This window comes from Vombatus ursinus, unplaced genomic scaffold (genome assembly GCF_900497805.2).
Source record: "Vombatus ursinus unplaced genomic scaffold, bare-nosed wombat genome assembly UNPS02014802.1, whole genome shotgun sequence".
Classification (NCBI taxonomy): domain Eukaryota; kingdom Metazoa; phylum Chordata; class Mammalia; order Diprotodontia; family Vombatidae; genus Vombatus; species Vombatus ursinus.
In genome coordinates, this window is record NW_020954580.1 from 11,440,501 (window position 1) to 11,460,458 (window position 19,958).

The 19,958-nt window shown below is 36.9% G+C and overlaps 1 protein-coding gene across 2 annotated transcripts in view; it reads right to left on the reverse strand.

The window, feature by feature from the left end:
* The window catches only part of SPAG16 (sperm associated antigen 16), a 1,197,624-nt gene that overhangs the window by 1,025,442 nt on the left and 152,224 nt on the right, over nucleotides 1–19,958 (reverse strand). For both annotated transcript variants that reach the window (XM_027873434.1, XM_027873435.1), the window contains exon 10: nucleotides 7,816–7,943. In XM_027873434.1, the coding sequence (XP_027729235.1) occupies nucleotides 7,816–7,943 (128 nt within the window). The remainder of the gene's footprint in view (nucleotides 1–7,815; nucleotides 7,944–19,958) is intronic.

A 19,958-nucleotide genomic window follows, 5' to 3' on the forward strand; every position in this document is an offset into this window, starting at 1 on the left:
GACATAAGGGAATTATGATATGACTGATGCTATTATTTCATTGGCATAGGAAACATGAGATGAGGAAATTTCCTCTCTTGATACAGCCCAGAACTTTCTCTGCAACACAGAGTCTTAGACAGCAGCATGAGGCAGTTAGATCAGGTCTCACACCAGTATCTTGGCAGAAGAAGGACTGGACCCCAAATCTTCCTAACTCTAAAGTCAGCTAGCTCTTTGTTCACTACTCCATGCCGGAGGTAAAGTAAGTATGGAAAATTCCCTTTGTTTCTGGTGGTCAGGGAATGTACTATTTTGGTTAATTCATTAATCTCATTAATTCAGAGTTATCCTATATGTATACTGAAGACAGGTTACTAATTCCCAAAGAACACAGAGGAAATGTTATACATTTAATAAGATGACTACAACAAATATAATTTAACTTTTATTTGATCATTCAAAAAAAAAGTCAGAATCTCATAATGTCTAAAGCACATGACTAACTGGTATAACAACTTTCTTTGCACAATACTACAGAGAAGTTATTTGTGTTTTGATGTGGGAAGCAGCTGGTACAATGGAAAAAAATAAGTTAATGTCGGAGTGAGAAGACCTACCTGGGTTTGGAGTCCTGGCTCTACCCACAACCTGAATCACAATAAGGCAAGGAAGACTCATAAATGAATTATATTAACTTATATATATGCTAACTAAATTCCCATCATACATATAGAGATATATGCATATAAAAGTGAAGGGATTCCCAACTTAGTTTCATTGAGAGTGAATCATTTATAACCTCTCTGATCTTCAGTTTTCTGATCCATTAAATGGCATTTGTACTGCCTATCTCAAAAGCTTGCTCTAAGGAGAATTCTTTATAAACTCAAAATCACTCTGTAAAGTACACTGTTGGGATACTTGTAAATGTACTTTTTTGAGCATTTCTCTTACAAACTGACTACTATCAACATGGGAAAAAAAAAACATTCTAACCTCACAAATTCTTAAGAGTGCACTTAGGTAGAGAGAAAAAGCAGGTGGGAGTGGCAGAAAGGAGTTAGAAAGAACTGGTTCCCAGACTTCCTTTGGTTCATTGTAGCTCTGTGAGCCTGTGCTACAGGACACTTTATTCTGCAGACTTCCACAAACTCTTTAAGACTCTAGGCTGAAAAACAGATGCTATATCAATGGAGGGGTTTCCTCCCTGAAAGTGAAACAACAAGTACAAAAACAAAACAAAACTGTCACGTCTGCAATCTGTGTAGAAGTAGTGAACTCCGTTTCAAATAGTAGCCTATTTTCAAAGATAATGTTTGCATGTTTACTGATCAGTTGCTATGAGCAAAGCCTATGAGATATCTTAACTAATCTAAATTTAAACTCAATTAAAATGCTTCTGATTCTTGAACAAGGAAATTCACTCTCTACAAATACAGGTTATTAAAATATTTCTCATTTAAAATTCAACTGGCATTAAATTTCATACTCATCTTATTATTAATAACTCTACTGCTGAAGAATCTTGTAAGTGAAGTCTTTCAACTAATTAACTCTTTTTGTTTTTCAAAAGAATGGCCACATGCTTGATTAACTCTTCATTTCACTGTATTCAAAGTACTGATGTACTTTTTCTTATTAGGTGTCAAGAAACAGCTGGTCATCACGTACCTATGGAATTTTCCCTGCCTCTTGGGGTACAACCATATGATGGAAACTTATTGTCAAAGTATTATACACAATGGTAGGAACAGGAATATTTTGTCTAGAGTCTACTGTAAAATGATTTGCACATTGATAACACCAATAAAACTTTAATTATAATAACCTTTTTCTAATGAAGTTTATTGATTCCCACAAAAATATCTATTAAAGCCATATTTGATAAGAACAAAAAGATAATAAAGGAAATATTTAGTCAACAATATGCGTGTAGCAAATATTTGCGTGATTGCACCCATGTATTGTACAAAATGTGCTAATATAACAACATAGGCATAATTTTCACCATTATCAAAAGCTGAAATTAGAATTAGAATATTATAATTTAGAATTAGAAATATATAAAATATATACATCACCTTTAACACCAAAAACAGTAAACATGAAACAACTGATTGGCTACAACCACTAAAATTTCTACTTCCACATTAGAGTTGGTAAACAGGTGATAAAGTGAAATAGGATAAAGGAAAAAAACTGGTGAGAGGTAGGGATAGAGAAAGAGATAGAAGGAGAGAAGAAATAAATACAAACAGATAAATGAGCCTGTTAGTCCAAAGCTATTTTCTGGTGCTATAGGTTCCACAGTGCTACCATGGGTTCTTTTCTACCATTTAAAACACTGATAAACAGATTAAACAATACTCATAGCTCTTCAACTGCTCTCTAATCATTCATCATTTATTTCAAATGTGATAATAAAAGCAAATCACTGTCACGGAAATTGTTCTCTGGACTACCTCGGCAATAACTAGGAGAGAGATCAAACTGAGAGCTGGATGGCTCTGTCCAAACTGAGAGCTGGATGGCTCTGTCTAAGAGGCAGATCTGGCCTCTGGGCTGCAGGCCCTGCTCTCTTGTTTTTGTAAGAATCGACCAAGATTCCTTGCCTCCACATTCATCCAATACCCACATTTGGGGCTACTAAATTCCCATCTGCAAACCCAGCTCAATTACAGATCTTAGAACCAATCCTGATGCCAGGAGAGAAAAATATAAGGACTAGATCCATGGGTGTGGGTACAGTAGAAAGCCCCCTGTTGGATATCAGAGATAGTATTCCAAATTGCCACTGGATAATTAATGATGATATGTCAAATTAAGACTGAGCATACCCACTCAAAATGTTTCAAATCTACCTAATTGTACCATATCTATCTTGTTAAAAAAAAAATAGCATGCAAGACCTTGTACAATGCTTTACAAAATCTATGTAAATTAAGTATAGTTTGGTAACCAGGGTCAAAAAAGGATATGAAACTACAATGGCTCTTTGTGATCACTGCTTCCATTTCACTAATTATCTTTTGAATAAAATGTTCTGGGGTTTTCCCAGAAGTCGAAGTTAAGTACTGGTTTAGAATAATCTTTATACCTGACATAACCTGTGATCTCTCTGGTCCCCAAGCCCTTCTCGAGCTCTCCACTCCATCAAAGCTCAATTACTGGAGCAGACCAAGCAATAAGAGCCACCAGTTCGTTCCCAGGCTCAGAGATTTAGGGTTGGAACTATTAGAAGTCATCAAATCCAACTCCTTCATCTTACAGATTAGGAAACTGAGGCACAGAGAGTTGAAGCAACTTGCTACAACTGGTTAAGTATTTGAAACAAAATTTAAACCCAAGTCTTCCTGACTCCAAGTCTACTTCTATAACCACTCCCCAGTGGTTACAAACAGATCCCTGTGGGCTGTACAGTGACTCAGAAAACCACAAGTCAACATTATCTATGTTGTATTGTATTTTCACTTACTTTGCTAAACATTTCCTGCTGAATTTTAGGCCAGGTGATCCTAGCTATCTTTTCTGTAAATTTTTTTGAAACTGCATCTCTAAAAATCCAGGATTTTTAGCTTATCAGGATAGAAAGATAGGGAGTAGGCCTGTGATTTCACTGGTATAGGGAACACCTGGGTGACAAAACTACCAAGTAGGTTGCAACTTTTCTTCTACATGTGGTCTGTTAGATGGCGCTAGATAGAGCACCATGGCTGGAGTCAGGAAGACTCATCTTCCTGAGTTCAAATCTGGTCTCAGATACTTACTGCGTGACCCCAGGCAAGTCACTTCACCCTGTTTGCCTCAGTTCCTCATCTGTAAAATGAGCTGGGGAAGGAAATGGCAAATTATTCCAGTATCTTTGCCAAGAAAACCCCCAATGAAGTCACAGAGAGTTGGATATGACTGAAAAACAACTAAACATTCCACAGAGCCTTGAAGGATTGAATAAATACCTTGCCCTGCCTTGTCTAGAGTCACACAACAAGTAGAATGAGAGGTAGGGTCCTGGTTTCTAGGCCCACTCTCTTCCCATTATAACACACCACCTCTAGACTATACCTGGCTTGTTTTGTTTTTTGTTTTTTTTTTTCTACTTCTCTATTACACATTCTAAAATGAAATAGTTACCTCTCCCCAAGTTTACCACTGTCTACTTCAATAACCAGTTCCTCCTTATTAATAAGAATTAAATCTAGAATGGGAGATTACCTCATTAGCTCATCTGCCTTATAAAGAATGCAATAATCTTTGGAGCAAAATAATAATTTATTAGCTTTTCCTCTAGGGTAGAGATAGAGAGCTGCAGGACAAATCTGAAGAACTGAAAGCCCCATCAGCATTATATCATGATTCCAGGCCTGACTTGCGATGTATTTCCTTAATTATCTATCTATCTTCTCTTTCACTTTCAGCTGGTGGCACAATGGCTAGAGCACTGGGCCTGGAGTTGGAGAGATCTGAGTTCAAATCCAGCCTCTTACACTTACTAGCTATTCAACTCTGTGCAAGTCAATTAATCTCTGTCTGATTCATTTTCCTCAGCTGCAAAATGGAGCTAATATTAGCACCTACCTCCCAGGGTTATTGTGAGGATCAAATGAGATAATAATTGTAAAGCTTTTAACACAGTGCCTGACACATAGGAGGCTGTATATAAATGCTTATTTTTTTATTTTAATTTATTTTTAGTTTTTAACAATCACTTCCATAAGATTTGGAGTTTAAAATTTTCTCCCCCTCCCACTTCTTCCCCACCCCAGACAGTGTACAGTCCGATTTAGGCTCTACATGTATATTCATGTTAAATATATTTTCCCATTAGTAATGATGTAAATGAATAATTAGAATTAATGGGAGGAACCACGAGAATGAAGCAATAAAACAAAGCAACATAGGAAAAGGAGAGCAAATAGTAGCTTCCATCTGCAGTCTGACTCCATGTTTCTTTCTCTGGGTGTGGAAAGCAATTTCCATCATGAATCTTTTGCCAAGTCTATCAAAGTCGGTAATGCCATTATGTGGCTGTTACTGTGTACAATGTTCTCCTGGTTCTGCTCATTTCATTCTGCATCAGTTCATGTAAGTCTTTCCAAGTTGTTGTTTTTTTAAAGTCTGCCTGCTCATCATTTCTTATAGCACAGTAGTATTCCATTACATTCATATACTGCAACTTGTTCAGCCATTCCCCAATCGATGGGCATCCCCTCAATTTCCAATTCTTTGCCACCACAAAAAGAGCTGCTATGAATATTTTTGTACATGTGGGTCCTTATAAATGCTTATTTCTCCCAGAAGACTCTACCCCAACCACGTGCCTGCCACAGAGTCTGCAGTATACCCCTGTGACAGGGTTGCTGCTATTCCTTCCTCCATAGATCTATACCCAAAAACTATCTTCACCCTGTGTTGTTCCAGAGTTTCCTCATAAGAGTTTATTTTCTTAATAAATAATGCTTCCCTGTCCCTGCACCCACCACCTTTTACATACCCTGCCTTTTGATTAAGATCTATCTTTACAGTGAGAGCCAGGTGGCCTCAACGTTAGAAAGACCCAGGTTCAAGTACCACTGCTGACATCTACTGGCTATGCAATCCTGGGTAAGTCATTTAACTTTGGAGTACTCTAGGCAGCTCTCTAGGACTACAAGTTACAGGGGAGGGGCCAACTTGTAGTGGTAGAAGGAGTTTCCTGGTCTAGGAGTTCTGTCCATCAATGCAATCCCAGGCTCAGTCCCTGTCCTTAACACTCTACCTTTAAAGAGCCATATATGTCTCAGTGATACCTGTGATGTCAAATCTGCCTCCTGGCAAATAAAGGTAGGCCAAGGCACCTTGGGTTCTTAAGGCTGCATCCCTGTTCAAACTCTCTTCTGCTATCTGACCCCACTGCCGGCTCCCCTGCAGAGCCACCCATGACCTCTGGTGAGGACACTGGATTACCATGTCCTCATAGCTAAGGGCCTAGGCTGAGCTCTTCTTTGTCCTAAACTGTCCTGTGCAGGTTTCTTTTACCTTTAGATGCTTATCTCTCTGCTCAACACCTGTAGTTGTTTGAAGGTCTAAGCGCTTTCAGCTGAGGGGACCATTGCAGCTCTTCTGTGATTGAAACCATAACCATCTATATGCCCAGCTTTAGGCATTAAGTCTGTTTTTACTAAAAACTGCTTCTTCCCTCCTGTCAATAGGACTCACACACTAAACTCATATTTGAAACATGATCTGAAAAATAGTTTTAAATTCCTATAAAACTTCTGGCCACTAGTCTAGGTCCATGCATATTACCCTGAAAACTCAACCTGTCCAAACTGCAAAGGAAATGGGTGAAATTAGTGAGGAGGTTCGTTTCAGCTCCCATCATGCCACTGGTCATTTGTCTGGGACCCATGCAAATCTTTTCAGCAGCAAGACTCAAAGAACTAGCAGAGCCTGTTCTGCCCCAGCTCCCCCACTCTCCCCTATGAGGTCAATCAATACCATGGATTACACTCAGGAGCAGCCCTCGACAGACCTCTGGCTCCATGCCTTACAGAGGTGAAATCGTACACAACCCATGCCGGTAAATCTATCAAATCCCTCAATCCTATCCAGTCACACACTGGGCTAGTATCACCATGGACTGAACTCTAGGTCCAGTATCCTCAAATCGTAACTCCCCACATTTTGCTTTGCCTGATTTCCACACTCCCTGATCCCATCACTTCCAGTGTTAGAAACGCTCTCTTCATCCTCAGGCACAGTTCAAACATGTGTGATTGATACAGAAGACAAAAGTATAAAAAAGAATGAGAGAAATTTTAGTAGAAGAAGGTTTAGAAAATAGTCTCACCTCAGATAAAATCTTAGCCAATTATTTGGGTTCATATTCTATTTTGACATTTTAATATGTTAACACACTATACATATATATGTATATTTACACACATACACATATACACGCATACATATATGTATGTGAGTATATTTTACATGTATGTGTGTGACATATATAAACACACACAAAAAGGAAATAATTTCACACAATGAAAACGATTGTTGTTTACATTAAGTCTATTCCTAGGTTCCCCTCTGAATATCAAGTCCTAATATTTAGGCTATATAAACAATAGTTGAGAACATTATCTACTTGCATAGTACCAGACAAATTAAGAAAGAAAGAAAGAAAGAAAAAAAAAACCTTTTCCTTAGAACTACAAAGGCTGCAAAGCTTAGCATGCCATTCAGGCATACACAGATTCATTGCATAAATAACTTCTCCCTCCAAAAAGTGTGAGCAAATGACAATAAAACTTTGCTTTTTAATTAATGACATTGCATCTATCTTCCCCATATTCCACCTCATTATAGTTACCGTCTTAAAAAGGTAGACAAATAGGAGAAAAAATGCTGATACAAGGGGGAAATTTTGCAATGATAAACAACCAAACAGTTAAATAAAATAGATCTGTCTGCGTGCATTATGCATGTTACATATATACATACATACATATATATGTAATGCAGGCCTGATACATACATCTGATGTGTACAAAAGGAGACTCTGTTTATTTTTAAGAATATATGGTGATCCCTTTGCAGATGGTATCTTCCTTATCTGAAAGTGGAACCACAGCCTCTAAGACATATATGCAGAATTGTCCACCTAGTCTGTACTGCCATCAAGTGCCTAAACCACTTTGTTCAAAATTCACCAGCAATTCTAAGTGGATTCATCTACAGCTATAATAGCAACTTGGGAACTGGCTAAAAGCAAGCACTCTCACCATGAATTCCCCACCAGAATTCTTCCATAAAAAAATGTGAAAGTCATGAATAGAGGTATAGAATTCTTACCAGCTCACTGGAAGCTCATGCAGTCTAAAAATGTTGCTAAGCTTGTATTCAGTTTTTGGTGGAGAAATGTTTTCTTTGTAGAAATATAAGTCTGGATTTGGTTGTATATTGATGGGAAATTTGGAATCCTAGAAGAAACAAAATCCACGCACAACCTTTAAACAGCTAAATCACAGGAAAAAAAAAACAATAATTTACTAATAAATTCCTGCATAACAACTTCTAATTTTAACTGTCCCAGGCCCCACCATAAGTCTTCCAAAGTAATTCATTTAACAATAATATTTTAGCCAGCAACATATTTTCATACTGAAAATAACTATAAAATATATTTTCATTTTGAATAAATTTCTATTCAAAAAAAGCAGTAATTCTGAGGCATCAAGTCACAGGATCAGTTACCCTAAGCCAGGTTAATTGTCCCAAACTGACTAAACAGATCTTATCCCAGTCTTTCCTTTTCCCATAACATCCATGGACAAGGATCAGAGTTATATTGAAAATTGAGAGAGACCTTTGTGATCAAGTCCAAACCTAAGATCCAGAGAAGAATCAAACTGAGTCTCTGAAATTGAGTCCTCTACTCACGCTGACGGTAACTACTCCACAACTTGTTATGTATCATCAGTGGTTGCGGCCTCAAAATTCAAGTGTGTATATGCTTAATGCCAGAAAATTTCACTCTTCATGACACAATTATTTGTTTTATTTCAAATTTCATGTGTTAAAATGCAGCTCAAAAACTCCTCACAGTAACACAGAAGGGGAATAATGTTCAGACCAATCCTAGAATGCCCCAAAAGCCTGGTTATGTGCACAATCCATGGTACTATTTATTTTGTGACTAAATTGAGGAATATTTTAAATTGATTATCTATCACAACTTAATTCTATTACCTGCATCGTTCTTTGTCAAGTGGCAAAAGAGAGCTTAAAAAGTGCCTAGCCTTCTGAGGAAGGCCACTCAGTAAGAGTTTAATTCTGAAATCACCTCATTGGATGTTTGGCCACATTGCTTCAGTAACAACACTGAATAAAATTCTATTCATTAAATATTTATTGTTTGTTCTATGCAAAGGACTATGTTAGGTACTATGTATACATGTACCCAAATAAGGAAAATACAAGGAGGGTGTGATGGGACAAAGGTCCAATTCAGGCAAAATGCTCACAAACTTGTGAAAGATAAGAATGCTTTCAGCTGGTGCCATCTTGGTGCACCAGGGAACACTTCTTGGAGTAAGTACTATATGACTTGAGTTCCAGAAATCTTTATGATCATATCTCTGAAAGGGAAATTGGATCTGAAGTAGTCAGAAGTTTGAGTTCTGAGCCCAGATTTGCCCCTCACTAACTATAGGATCTTGGGAAATGTCCTTATTCTCTCAGGGCCTCAGTTTCCTCATTTCCAAAGGGAATTAAACTACCAATTTACTCATGTTGCACTATGCATCCAACTATTCAAATGTTTGCAGAGCTTCTGTGTAGGAAAAAAAAAGGATTAAATGTGCTCTTGATCCCAGAGGGCAGAAGTCATCACCATAGAAGTCAAAGAAAAGCAAAGTGGTTCCAGGTAAAGGAAAACATTGTAAAAATTAGAGCATTCAAAACTGAAATTGGTGTGCCTTGGGGCATGATAAATTCCATTTCACTTGAGGTCTTCAAGTGAATTCTAATGTCCTCTTGTTGAGGATGCTGGAGAGGATTACTATGAAGTTATATACTGCCTTTGAGATCCCTTCCATACCTTGGGGATCTACAATTCTATTGAGGAGTTCTAGCTCTAACAGTCTAAGTGTTCATGAGAAGTGACTAGAAAGTCTTTATAATAATTATATACTTTCAATTAACCAATCATTACACATTTATTCTCTTGTATTGTTGGTTTAATTCTAATGCATAATTCTTCCAAAAGAATGGCAATTGCTTGAAGCCAGAGACTTTTTCCTTTTTTGTATTTGTTACCCCATAGCCTGACACAGTACTGTCTTTTAAATAGTAGATCCTTAATGCAAATTTGTTGAGGAGGAGGAGTAATAATAATGATTAGTATTATCCACTTATTATTACTATTATTATTATTATTATTATTATGACTGGTAGTTATTTTTAACATGAGCAGTATGGTATAGTAGAAAGAGTGCTATTCTGTTGGACCTGGGTTGAAGTCAAGGGAGCAAGAATTTATCAGGGGCCTTTCATGCACCAGGACCAGTGCTAAATGCTGGGGATTCAAAAAAGGTAAAAATGGTCCCTTCCCTCAAGGAGCTCACAATCTAATGTGGAAGAAAAGTGATGAAGTCCTAGTTCTACCAGTGTGCAGCTATAAGGAAGTAACCCCTAGAGGGAAGGGACCAGCAATTGTGGATGGAGTCAAAAGAGGCTCCAAGTTGCCTGAGATGACTCTCAAACGGTAAAACACTAACTGTGTTATCATTGATGTTATCCCTGATCATATCCATCTTCCACCCAGCTGCCCTCCTCTGGGCTTTTCCACCATGGCCATACACTGGGTCCTTCTCCCCCTCTTTTTATCTTCTTTGTGGATGTTGTCTTCCCCCGTTAGATTGTAAGCTCTTTGAAGACAGGACTGCTTTTCTTTTTCATATTTGTATCTCCAGCATTTAGCACATTGCCTGGCACATAATTAATAGGCTCTTAATAACTACTTATTGACTGACTAACTGACTAATGATAAAGTAGTTAAGTGCTAACTGATTTGAGTTGCATTAAATAGGCATGCTAAAAAGTGACTTATAAAAGTAATTTACTCAGTCAATTAAGATAATGGCTGAGAAGGATAAAAAATCCGACATAATCCAAAAATGTCCATCTAACCATGATGGTATCCTTTTTCCAGGGCAATTTTTTTTTTTTTTTGCCAGAGCTCACAACAAAAAGTAAAACTAACCAGTATAAGTTTTATGTTCATCACTTATCTTAAATATTGAAATGGCAAAAACCTAGGCAGTAGGAAAGTGAAACAAAGATACTGATTAATCTTCAAACTAGATAATTAAGCACTAAATATTTTATAACAAACTTTTATGCAAATAAATGTTCTTCTCAAATATCAGTATTAAGAAATTGTCTTAAGAACGAATTAGATTTTCTGACGTATAGAAAATAAAAGCTGTCCAAAGGAATATGTATTATTTGGCCTTTATGTAATGTCCAAAATGTAACAAAGTCAATGTAATGCACAGTTATGGTAGACTCACATTTCTAAACATATTATATTTTCAAGATTTAGGTACATGAATATATGACACCTTGCCTTATTTCTTTTTTCTTCTGGAGTTATTCCATTAGAAAAGGATATTGTATACACCACAAAATCTAGAGTCTTCCTTTGTGTTTTTTGGATATAAGCTCTATTTCATTGGAATTTGCATACTCTACTTGTTATCATAATACTGTAAGTTCTATTTGTCTAAACTAAACACTTAAAACAAATCCCAGTGCATTTTTTTTATCATCACTTTAAACCAGTAATTATATAGGGACAAAGTTAATCAACCAGTGCCTTTAGCTTTGTAATTAATTCTAATAGTCTAATAATTTAGTACATATTAAGGAGTTTCATTAGAAACATTACAGGTGAAGAATACAAAATTTGATAAAAAGCGATTTGTAGGGATAGAGTCAATCAATTAACAAACTGTTTTATTAAGTACCTACTATGTGCCAGGAATTATGCTACTGTCTGGGTTTACAAAACAGGGGGGAGACAACAAGTACATATACAAATATACACAGAGTAAATACAAATTAACTGAATAGCAGGGAGGGGCTAGTAGCTGGGAAGAATCAAAATGGACTTTGAATAGGAGGGGACACTTGATCTCTGTCTTGAAGGAAGGGAGGGATTCTGTAAGGAGGAGGGGAAAAGGGATTGCATTCAAGGCATGAAAGACAAGGTAGGCCAAGGCAAAGAACAGGCCATGTATGGGAGAAGGAGTTCCATGTTGGCAGAAGAGAGAGAAAGACAGTTTGATTGGATCATAACGTATGGGAAGTGGAGCAATATATAATATGGCTGTAAGGATAAGATGAAGTCTGGGTGAGAAGGGCTTTAAAAATCAAATAAAGGAGTTTATATTTTACCCTGACATTTTCCATATAGGAAATCCCAAGTGGATGAAGAATGTCTATTGTCCATCCAAATTATGACATGCAATTAGGTGGGCAGTCTTAAGAGTTCATACTTCCGTGTGTGTGATTTGTGTGTATCTTTGTGCATGTATGCACAACACAAGCACATGTGTGTGTATATGCATATTTTGGACAGATACTATACATGATCCACAAGTTGGGACCAGAAATGAATAAGGATAGGACAAAGGGCTGGAATGCCTTTCAGAAATAGTAAAACTATTTTAATAAGTGCAAGTGTCTCCCTGCAATAAAGATTCAGATTCTTCCAGAATATTGAACGGCTGTGAATGGCAGGCATGCCATGACATTCTTTGGGAATTGCCCAAAGAGTAATGGAAAAGCCAGGAGGGCAGCATGGTTCTGGAGTCATAGAACATAAATTCAAATCCTACTTCTGATGCTCACTACATGTATGAATTTGGGCAAATCATAACTTCCCTGGACCTCAGTTTCTTTATCTGGACAATGGGGTTATTAATATATTGTAAAGAAAGAATTATGAAAAAGTAGAATAAGGGATGTCATCCAAGAAATACATAAGTGAATAAAAACGACTGTCTTGTAACGAAAGCAAGGGACAAGTGATGGATAGGCTGATATCAAGAAAAAGCAAGAAAAGGTCCCAGTATGTTGGGTGGATTCCCTGGGATGAACTTAGGGGAGGAGATGGACTAAAGTCACACAAGAGAGGCAAACAGAGCTGGGTTCCAATCTGTATTCCTGGAAGGAAGAGACTTATCAATGAGATCACAGAATCACTTAAGGATTTTTTCATAGTAAATTAAAATTTATGCCAATTAATCTGTGAATTTTAGGAAATACCTCTTGTCCAAATAAAAATGATGAATTTTGAATAGATGTGGTAAAATTATAATCAAGTTCCAAGTTTTAGTTTTAAGTTTAACTAAAAAGAGAAACAAGTTAAAATGATTTATTGAATTTCATATAATTGTAATTTATAAAACATTTTATATATAACTAATACTGAAATATATGCATGAGAATATACATATGTATATGTTTATGTATATGTGTATGTATATGTATATGTACAGGCAGCTAGATGGTACAGTGGATGGAGCACCAGGCCTGGAGTCAGGAAGACTCATCTTCCTGAGTTCAAATCTGGCATCAGACTCTTACTAGCTGTATGACCCTGGGCAAGTCACTTAACCCTGTTTGCCTCAGTTTTCTCATCTGTAAAATGAGCTGGAGAATGAAATGGCAAACCACTTTGGTATCGTTGCCAAAAAAAACCCCAAAATGGAGTCATAGAGGGTTGGACGTGACTGAAAAAAAAAAGTGAACAACACCAATGTATATACGTACATGACTTGGGAGGACCATGGTAACCCTAGGGAATAGGGCATTTATAAATGATAGAATTAAGGCAGGTCATTATGGTAAAACAGTGACAGCTAAAAACACAATTTAATAATCACCTTCACAATGAACAAAAAATGCCATGGGCATTGAGAGGAATTACGATTATTAAGTTTCATGTCTAAAAACTAATAAATAAGAAACAACTTAGAGACAAAACACATACTCTAGCTTATTTTCCTTTTTTGAAATATATTAGAAAATAAGATTACATATATATTTTTCTTCACACTTTTTGGTTCCTGTCAACTCATATTTTAAAAAGTTAAGATATTAAACTAAAATATTTATTACCAACATCAATTAACCCAAGCTAAATGGAATTTATTAAAAATAGATTTCCATTTAAAAATGTCATGAGAGTACTTAACTTGAAATGGTAAATTTTAAAGGGATTCACGAAGGCTATGTCATCTTCGTCAGATGTTACTCCTAAAGAACCAAATGTTCATATATTTGTAACATTTCTGAATGTTGCTTAATGCTGTTGACAAAAGTACACTGTTTGCTTTTATCTGTTAATTATCACTGGATCTCAGAATTCAAAATATGATCCAAAATTTTACTTTAAACCTGGACACATATTACCTGATCATATGTATTTTTAAAATAATAAAACCTAGGGCAATTACATTAACTTTCAGGGGTGCACAAAGACATTTCACACCTACATAAATTTGGGTAGGGATGATTGATAACAGAAATATAAAGGATAATCCATGAAATCACTGTCAGATCATAGCTCCTCCCCTAGCCTGGGCTCTAGAAGCTTAACAATGCACATAATGTCTATTCCTTACCCCACGGTCTGACCTCTGGAAATGCTAAACGGTACCTTTCTGTAGCATCCCCTGGTCAGTTTCCCTTCTCCTGACATGGAGTATGCCCTTGACCCTAGATTGTTTTATCATATGCCATACTGGAATTGGAAGGAACCTTGGGATTAATCTAGTCCTACCCCCAGGGTCACATAGCTAGAAAGCTGCTAGACCTGACATTTCCCAGGTCATTTGATTCCAAATTCAGCACTCTTTCCACTCCACTATGACTGCTTCCTAGTAGCCAACAGCATCATTGAGAACAACTCCTGGTTGGTCCTCAAATTAAACCCGTACTTTGTTCAGTCTATAACACTCAAGCATGTCCCTAACAGGAACTTCTTGCCATTGACCATCTTACTGTCTGTGGTCAGGACACTATTACAGAACAGAACACTGAAGAAAAGTGAAAATCTATGGCCAGGTGTCAGGAGAATAAACACTTTAAATTATATCTGCCATTAGTAGAATCATTAAGTTAGCAATGAAAGGGACCTCGGAGGTTGTGTATTCCAACCCAGTCATTTCACAGACAAAGAAATTGAGGCCAAGGGAGCTAGTGCAGGCTTTCTACTCAGCCATCCATTGTCTTTTTCCTAGTCCCCTTTATGACCAATAAACACCCTTGCCAGAGGACAGAGTTAAGGGTACAGTATATAGAAATACGACAAATGGTGTCCTATGTACTGAATAAACTGCAAATGTGATGATTAAAAACAAGACTATGGCCTAATCAAAACTGGCTACCTGACACAATTAATAACACACTAAAATCCTTATAGAATTTTAAGTCTACTCCTGAGTATCATAACCAACCTATTACCACTAGTCAACTGTGATGCAGGAACATATAGATGTAACAGAAGCCAGATAGGCCAGCTCTCCAGGAAATAACTATTAGTGAAAACATAATAGAAATGTAGTAAAAAATACTCTCCAGATACTTTTAAAGGTTACCACGATAATGATTTGATATGTCCTCCATTGTTTAGCGAAAAATCTTTCAAGAGTTTTTTTAACCATGTGCAAAATGCAATAGAAGTACTTGCTAGCTACACAGAATTTAACGCTAAGTAACGTCAGCCCCTCCCATTCATATCACCTTTCCTTGTGACAGTTCTATCCACAAAATAATCATAGTAGTAAATTAGTTATTGCCTTGTTCCTGGGATAAAGAATTGAAGCTAATGTTACCAGTAAAAAGTTAAATATCTTGAGAAGCATAAAAAATGTAAATTACATGGAATTTCTCAACCCCATGAACCTCATTATCTCTTTTCTCCTAGTGACATCCTGCAACACAGGTTCTGCTAGCTGTCAAATAAAACATATTTTAAAAAAAAGAAAACCTGGCCAAGTTCTGGCCCTCATCTTTATTCATAACTTAAATTAGCAAGTAGCTTCCTTGAGTCTTACCTAAGTGAAAGTTGACAACTGTCCATCAGTCACATGAGATTCTAAGAGATAAGAAGGTCAATGAAAAGACCTTTTTAAGAAGAATATATAGAATTTCTCTGTATTATTTGGATCTCAAACTCTCTTAGCTGAACAAATCTCAAACAGCCATTACTATGGAGCTAAATAAGTAACCCAAGAGAAAGAGGGAGCACTGGCTCAGGTACCCTGGAGACCTAGGTTCAAATCTCTTATCTGGTTCTATCTGTGTGACTTTTTGTCAAGTGGTTTAAACTCTGTGCCTTCAATTTCCTTATCTCTAAAATGAGATGATTGGGTAGATGTCCTCCTTCCAATTCTGGTTCTGTGGTCCTATACACCTACCCACAACTGTCTTCAGTAGTTTAGATATGAAAGGCCTCAAAACTCATTAATTAGATAACAGTAAAAATAAGACAGAGGAATTAAGACAGCTCTTGGGCATCTGGGATCTGCCGCTGTACTCTCTGTTCTTAAAGTAGAATGTTAAAAGTAGGCTTTTGGTGATATTATATCAACTAGATGTAGAAACGGTAATCTATTTCATCCCATTTTCAGGAGTGCTTGTGTGTTGGGATCTTCAGGGTTACTAATACAAATTACAATAAATATGTAAATATATGCATGTATACATATACATATATACATATATATGTAAAATTTTAATAGACTTGTATTTTATGCTGAGCTAGACATTTCTTTCAACAAGGTAAGTCTTCACTAGATATCTATTGCTTTTATCAATTGACTTGATTTATTCAGTCATTCCAACATCCTCTACTTCATTTGTATTATAAGACCCAATGAGTTACCATCTGGGAAATAGAAGGGTCAGTTTCTTCTTCAATCAGAGATATTAACTTTGTAAAGGAATAGGGTATCTCTTCTTCAAGGAATGATGAGAAGAAAGGAAGGTTAGTAAAAGATACAAAGATATATTCAAGTGAAGAAGAGAAAAATAAGAGGTAGATGAGGAACCTCATTGGAAATGGACTCAGTTTTTCTGGTAAAATAGTAAGTAAAGCTATTTTCTGTGGATAAAAGGTGTCGGCCTGGGGTTTGAGCAGATATAGAAGGCCTAAAATAACAACTGTGGGAAATAAGCATGAGGATATATATGATAAACAAGTGCCTCAGATGATTTTTCCTTGTAAGTAGTATTTTATTTTTCCAATTACATATAAGAATAATTTTCAACATTCATTTTTATAAGATTTTGAGTTCCAAATTTTTCTCCCTCCCTCCCTTCCTTACCTTCTCCACAAAATGGCATGCAATCAGATGAATTTTTGAAGAATGAGTATCTAATCGGCAACTTGTACAAAGTTTAAAAGCATTTTTCTTTCTGTAGCGCTCAGTGGCCAAAAAGGAAAAGAAGGAAAATAGTGACAATGACCCAAGTCATTGAAGGTCTAAAAGGTGGACACAGCAGAATGTCAAAAGGGGAAGAAAGTTTAGGTAGAGGAGTCATTGAAGTATTTGCTTAAGGGAGGAAAGGAGTCCACTGAAGCCAAAATGAGTATGAGCTGTGGAAAGTAGAAGTTAAGTAATTAGAGGATCCAAGGGCTGAAGAAAGCATGTTATGTATTTGACAGCAATTAGGAGCGATAAGGAAAGTCTGGCCAGAGATTGGGAGGCTGTAGAAATGAAACAGAACCTTGTGATGACATACAGGCCATGGCAGTGATGCTATGTGGTTGATGTGGGAAGAAAAGTCAGTGGCATTGAGGAAGGCAAGAACCTGAGATGGAGGGTTAGAAGGATTATCAGATATAGTCAGTAATCTCAGAACAAAATAATGGAATTTCACATGTAAAATGAACCTAAAAATCAGCAGGTGGCTAAATCAGAGAAATAGCATGGAAATGGCAAGTCTGGTTTCAGCAAGACATTTAATAAAGAATATTATCATAGGCTTGTCTACAAGAAGGAGAGAGGTATACTGGATAAAAGAAAAATCAGATCAATTAAGAAGTAGCTGAACAACCAGACCCAAAGAGTAGCAATTAGTGACTGATTAACGGATTTGTGTCATCCCTGATGAGGTCTCTAGAAGAGAGTCACAGAGAGTATGTCCCTGTTACCATTAAGTTCAACACTTTAATCAATAACTTGGGCAAAGACACAGATAGCATGCTTATAGAAGTTGCAGGCGACACAAAGCAAGATGCAATAATAGCTTAATGTGGTGGATGACAGAACTGGGATCTAAAAAGAGTTCAGGGGGAAGAAACCATGTGCCAAATCTATAAAGATGAAATGTAATAGGAATAAGTGGAAAGTGCTGCATTTTGTTATGTTATCACAGAGAGACAAGAAGTAGCTGAGCCATGCATGGGCTTTGATATGGCAGCTACAGCCAAGAGTCATAGAGTGCATCAGCTTCTCTCTGACACCAGCACACAAAGGTAGGGAGAATTTGCTGTATCTCCATTGGTGTTTGGATGTTGCTGCTAATAACACTGCTTGTGCAAAAACTTACAGGGCTTGGGGCAGGGATAGAAAAGGCACGCAGGACTATACAGCTCTAAGTAGTTGGAAGTGCACAGGTCTTCTTTTACTTTGTGTGAGAAGGTTTTGTTTCTCCTGTACTGTGAAAAATCTCCTTGGGGAGTATTATGCGGCAATTTGTATTGCTTAAATGCCAAAGACTTTAGACATAAAAAACACCAAAGAGACTAACTAGTATCTGTGATAAATCTGTGTCCCAAGGTCAATGAAAGCCTTGATTATACTTTTTGAGGCATTTCCTCTTCCTTACAACATGTTGATATCCTAAAATTTAAATTTAATATTAAATTAACTTAATTTAATTTAAAATTTAATAAAATTTAAATATCAATGTTATAAATACAGGATTGAGAAATGACAATTAGATAATCCATGTAAAAATATCAAAAAGTTTTAATGAACATTAAGAGTCAACATTATCGAGTGAAAGCCAGAAAAGCTAATGTAACTTCCCCCCACCTCCCCCCCACCCCCACCCAGACCTGTGATTTCATTGGTATAGGAAATGCCTGGGAAGAAAACTCCTTCTACCAAAGCAGATCAGTGTTTGCTTGTCAATTTATAGGCTTAAAGAGTTGCCTGGAACATTGAGAGGTTAAGTGACTTGCCCAGGATCACACAGCCAGTCTGTCAGTAGCTTCCTGACTCTAAGGCTGGTTCTTTAATCCTGTGGAAATTGTGGGAATTGAATGAACCACACTGACTCCATCTTGTGACTCAATTCTGAGTCTTACTCAGTTCCTTTTCTATTCAATTATGGGTCTAATCCAATTTCTGTCTTGCGAGAAAATTTTATTCAGTTATGGGAATAGTGACAAAACTTTATTGTAGTGTTTGAACCCAGCCTTAAATGGCTGGGAAACAGGACCATCCCTACCAACCTACTGCTTAGAGATCCTTAACTCAGGACCTTGGTTGCACTGACATCGCTTAAGCAACCCATATGCCTGATCTGAAAACTGACCCTGTTACTGTTCTGTGTTCCTTTGTTTAAATACAGACACTGGGGCAGGGGAGGAAGTGGGACACTTCTTTCTCTGATTTCAGGGAATTGCACCTGTTTGCTGACCTGCTCCCAACTTGAAAAGCCCCTAATTTTTCCTCAAATTAGAAAATCCTGGTTTATATCCTGTTATCTTTTAATGTATAAAATAAAAAATAATGTATAAAATATAATGTGTACAAATCTCATGATCCAGTGCCAAAGCTGAGGAGGCTTGGTCTCAATTTGTTATTCAACTGACATGTTTTGCTTAATAAACTGCTATTCTCAGAAGCTTGAAACCTCTGTTTCCTCAGTCATTTCGGATTTCACCTACCACAACCAATGAGATCAAACTCAAATAGAAATAGATCCCTGTTGGCTGCATTTTGACTCAGAAAACCGTAAGTTAACATTATCTATGTTGTCTTGTATTTTTATTTATTTTGATAAACATTTCTTAATTACATTTGAATCTGATTCTGGTCCCACTTGAGAGTTGTGCTGGCCTCAAGTTCAACAACTCTGTCCTATACTCTTCTGCCTCTAATATAACCTTATGCTACATTAATGACAATATAGTGTCCAGAATGACAGAAGTAATAGATCTATGTACTCCTCCCAGGTCAGACTATATCTGGAGCATTATGTCCAGGTCTTGGTTACCTCGATTTAAGAAGGATACTGACAAATCAGAATATATCCAAGAGTGCAGTGACTGGCATAGTAAAGGGATTCAAAACCTGGTAACACGCAAATTGTTTGAAGAAATATTTAGCCTGCAAATTTAATGTTGCACAGAAAAGAGGCAGTATACAACCTGTAGAACAGAAGACTTAGAGTAGGGGGCCTTGATT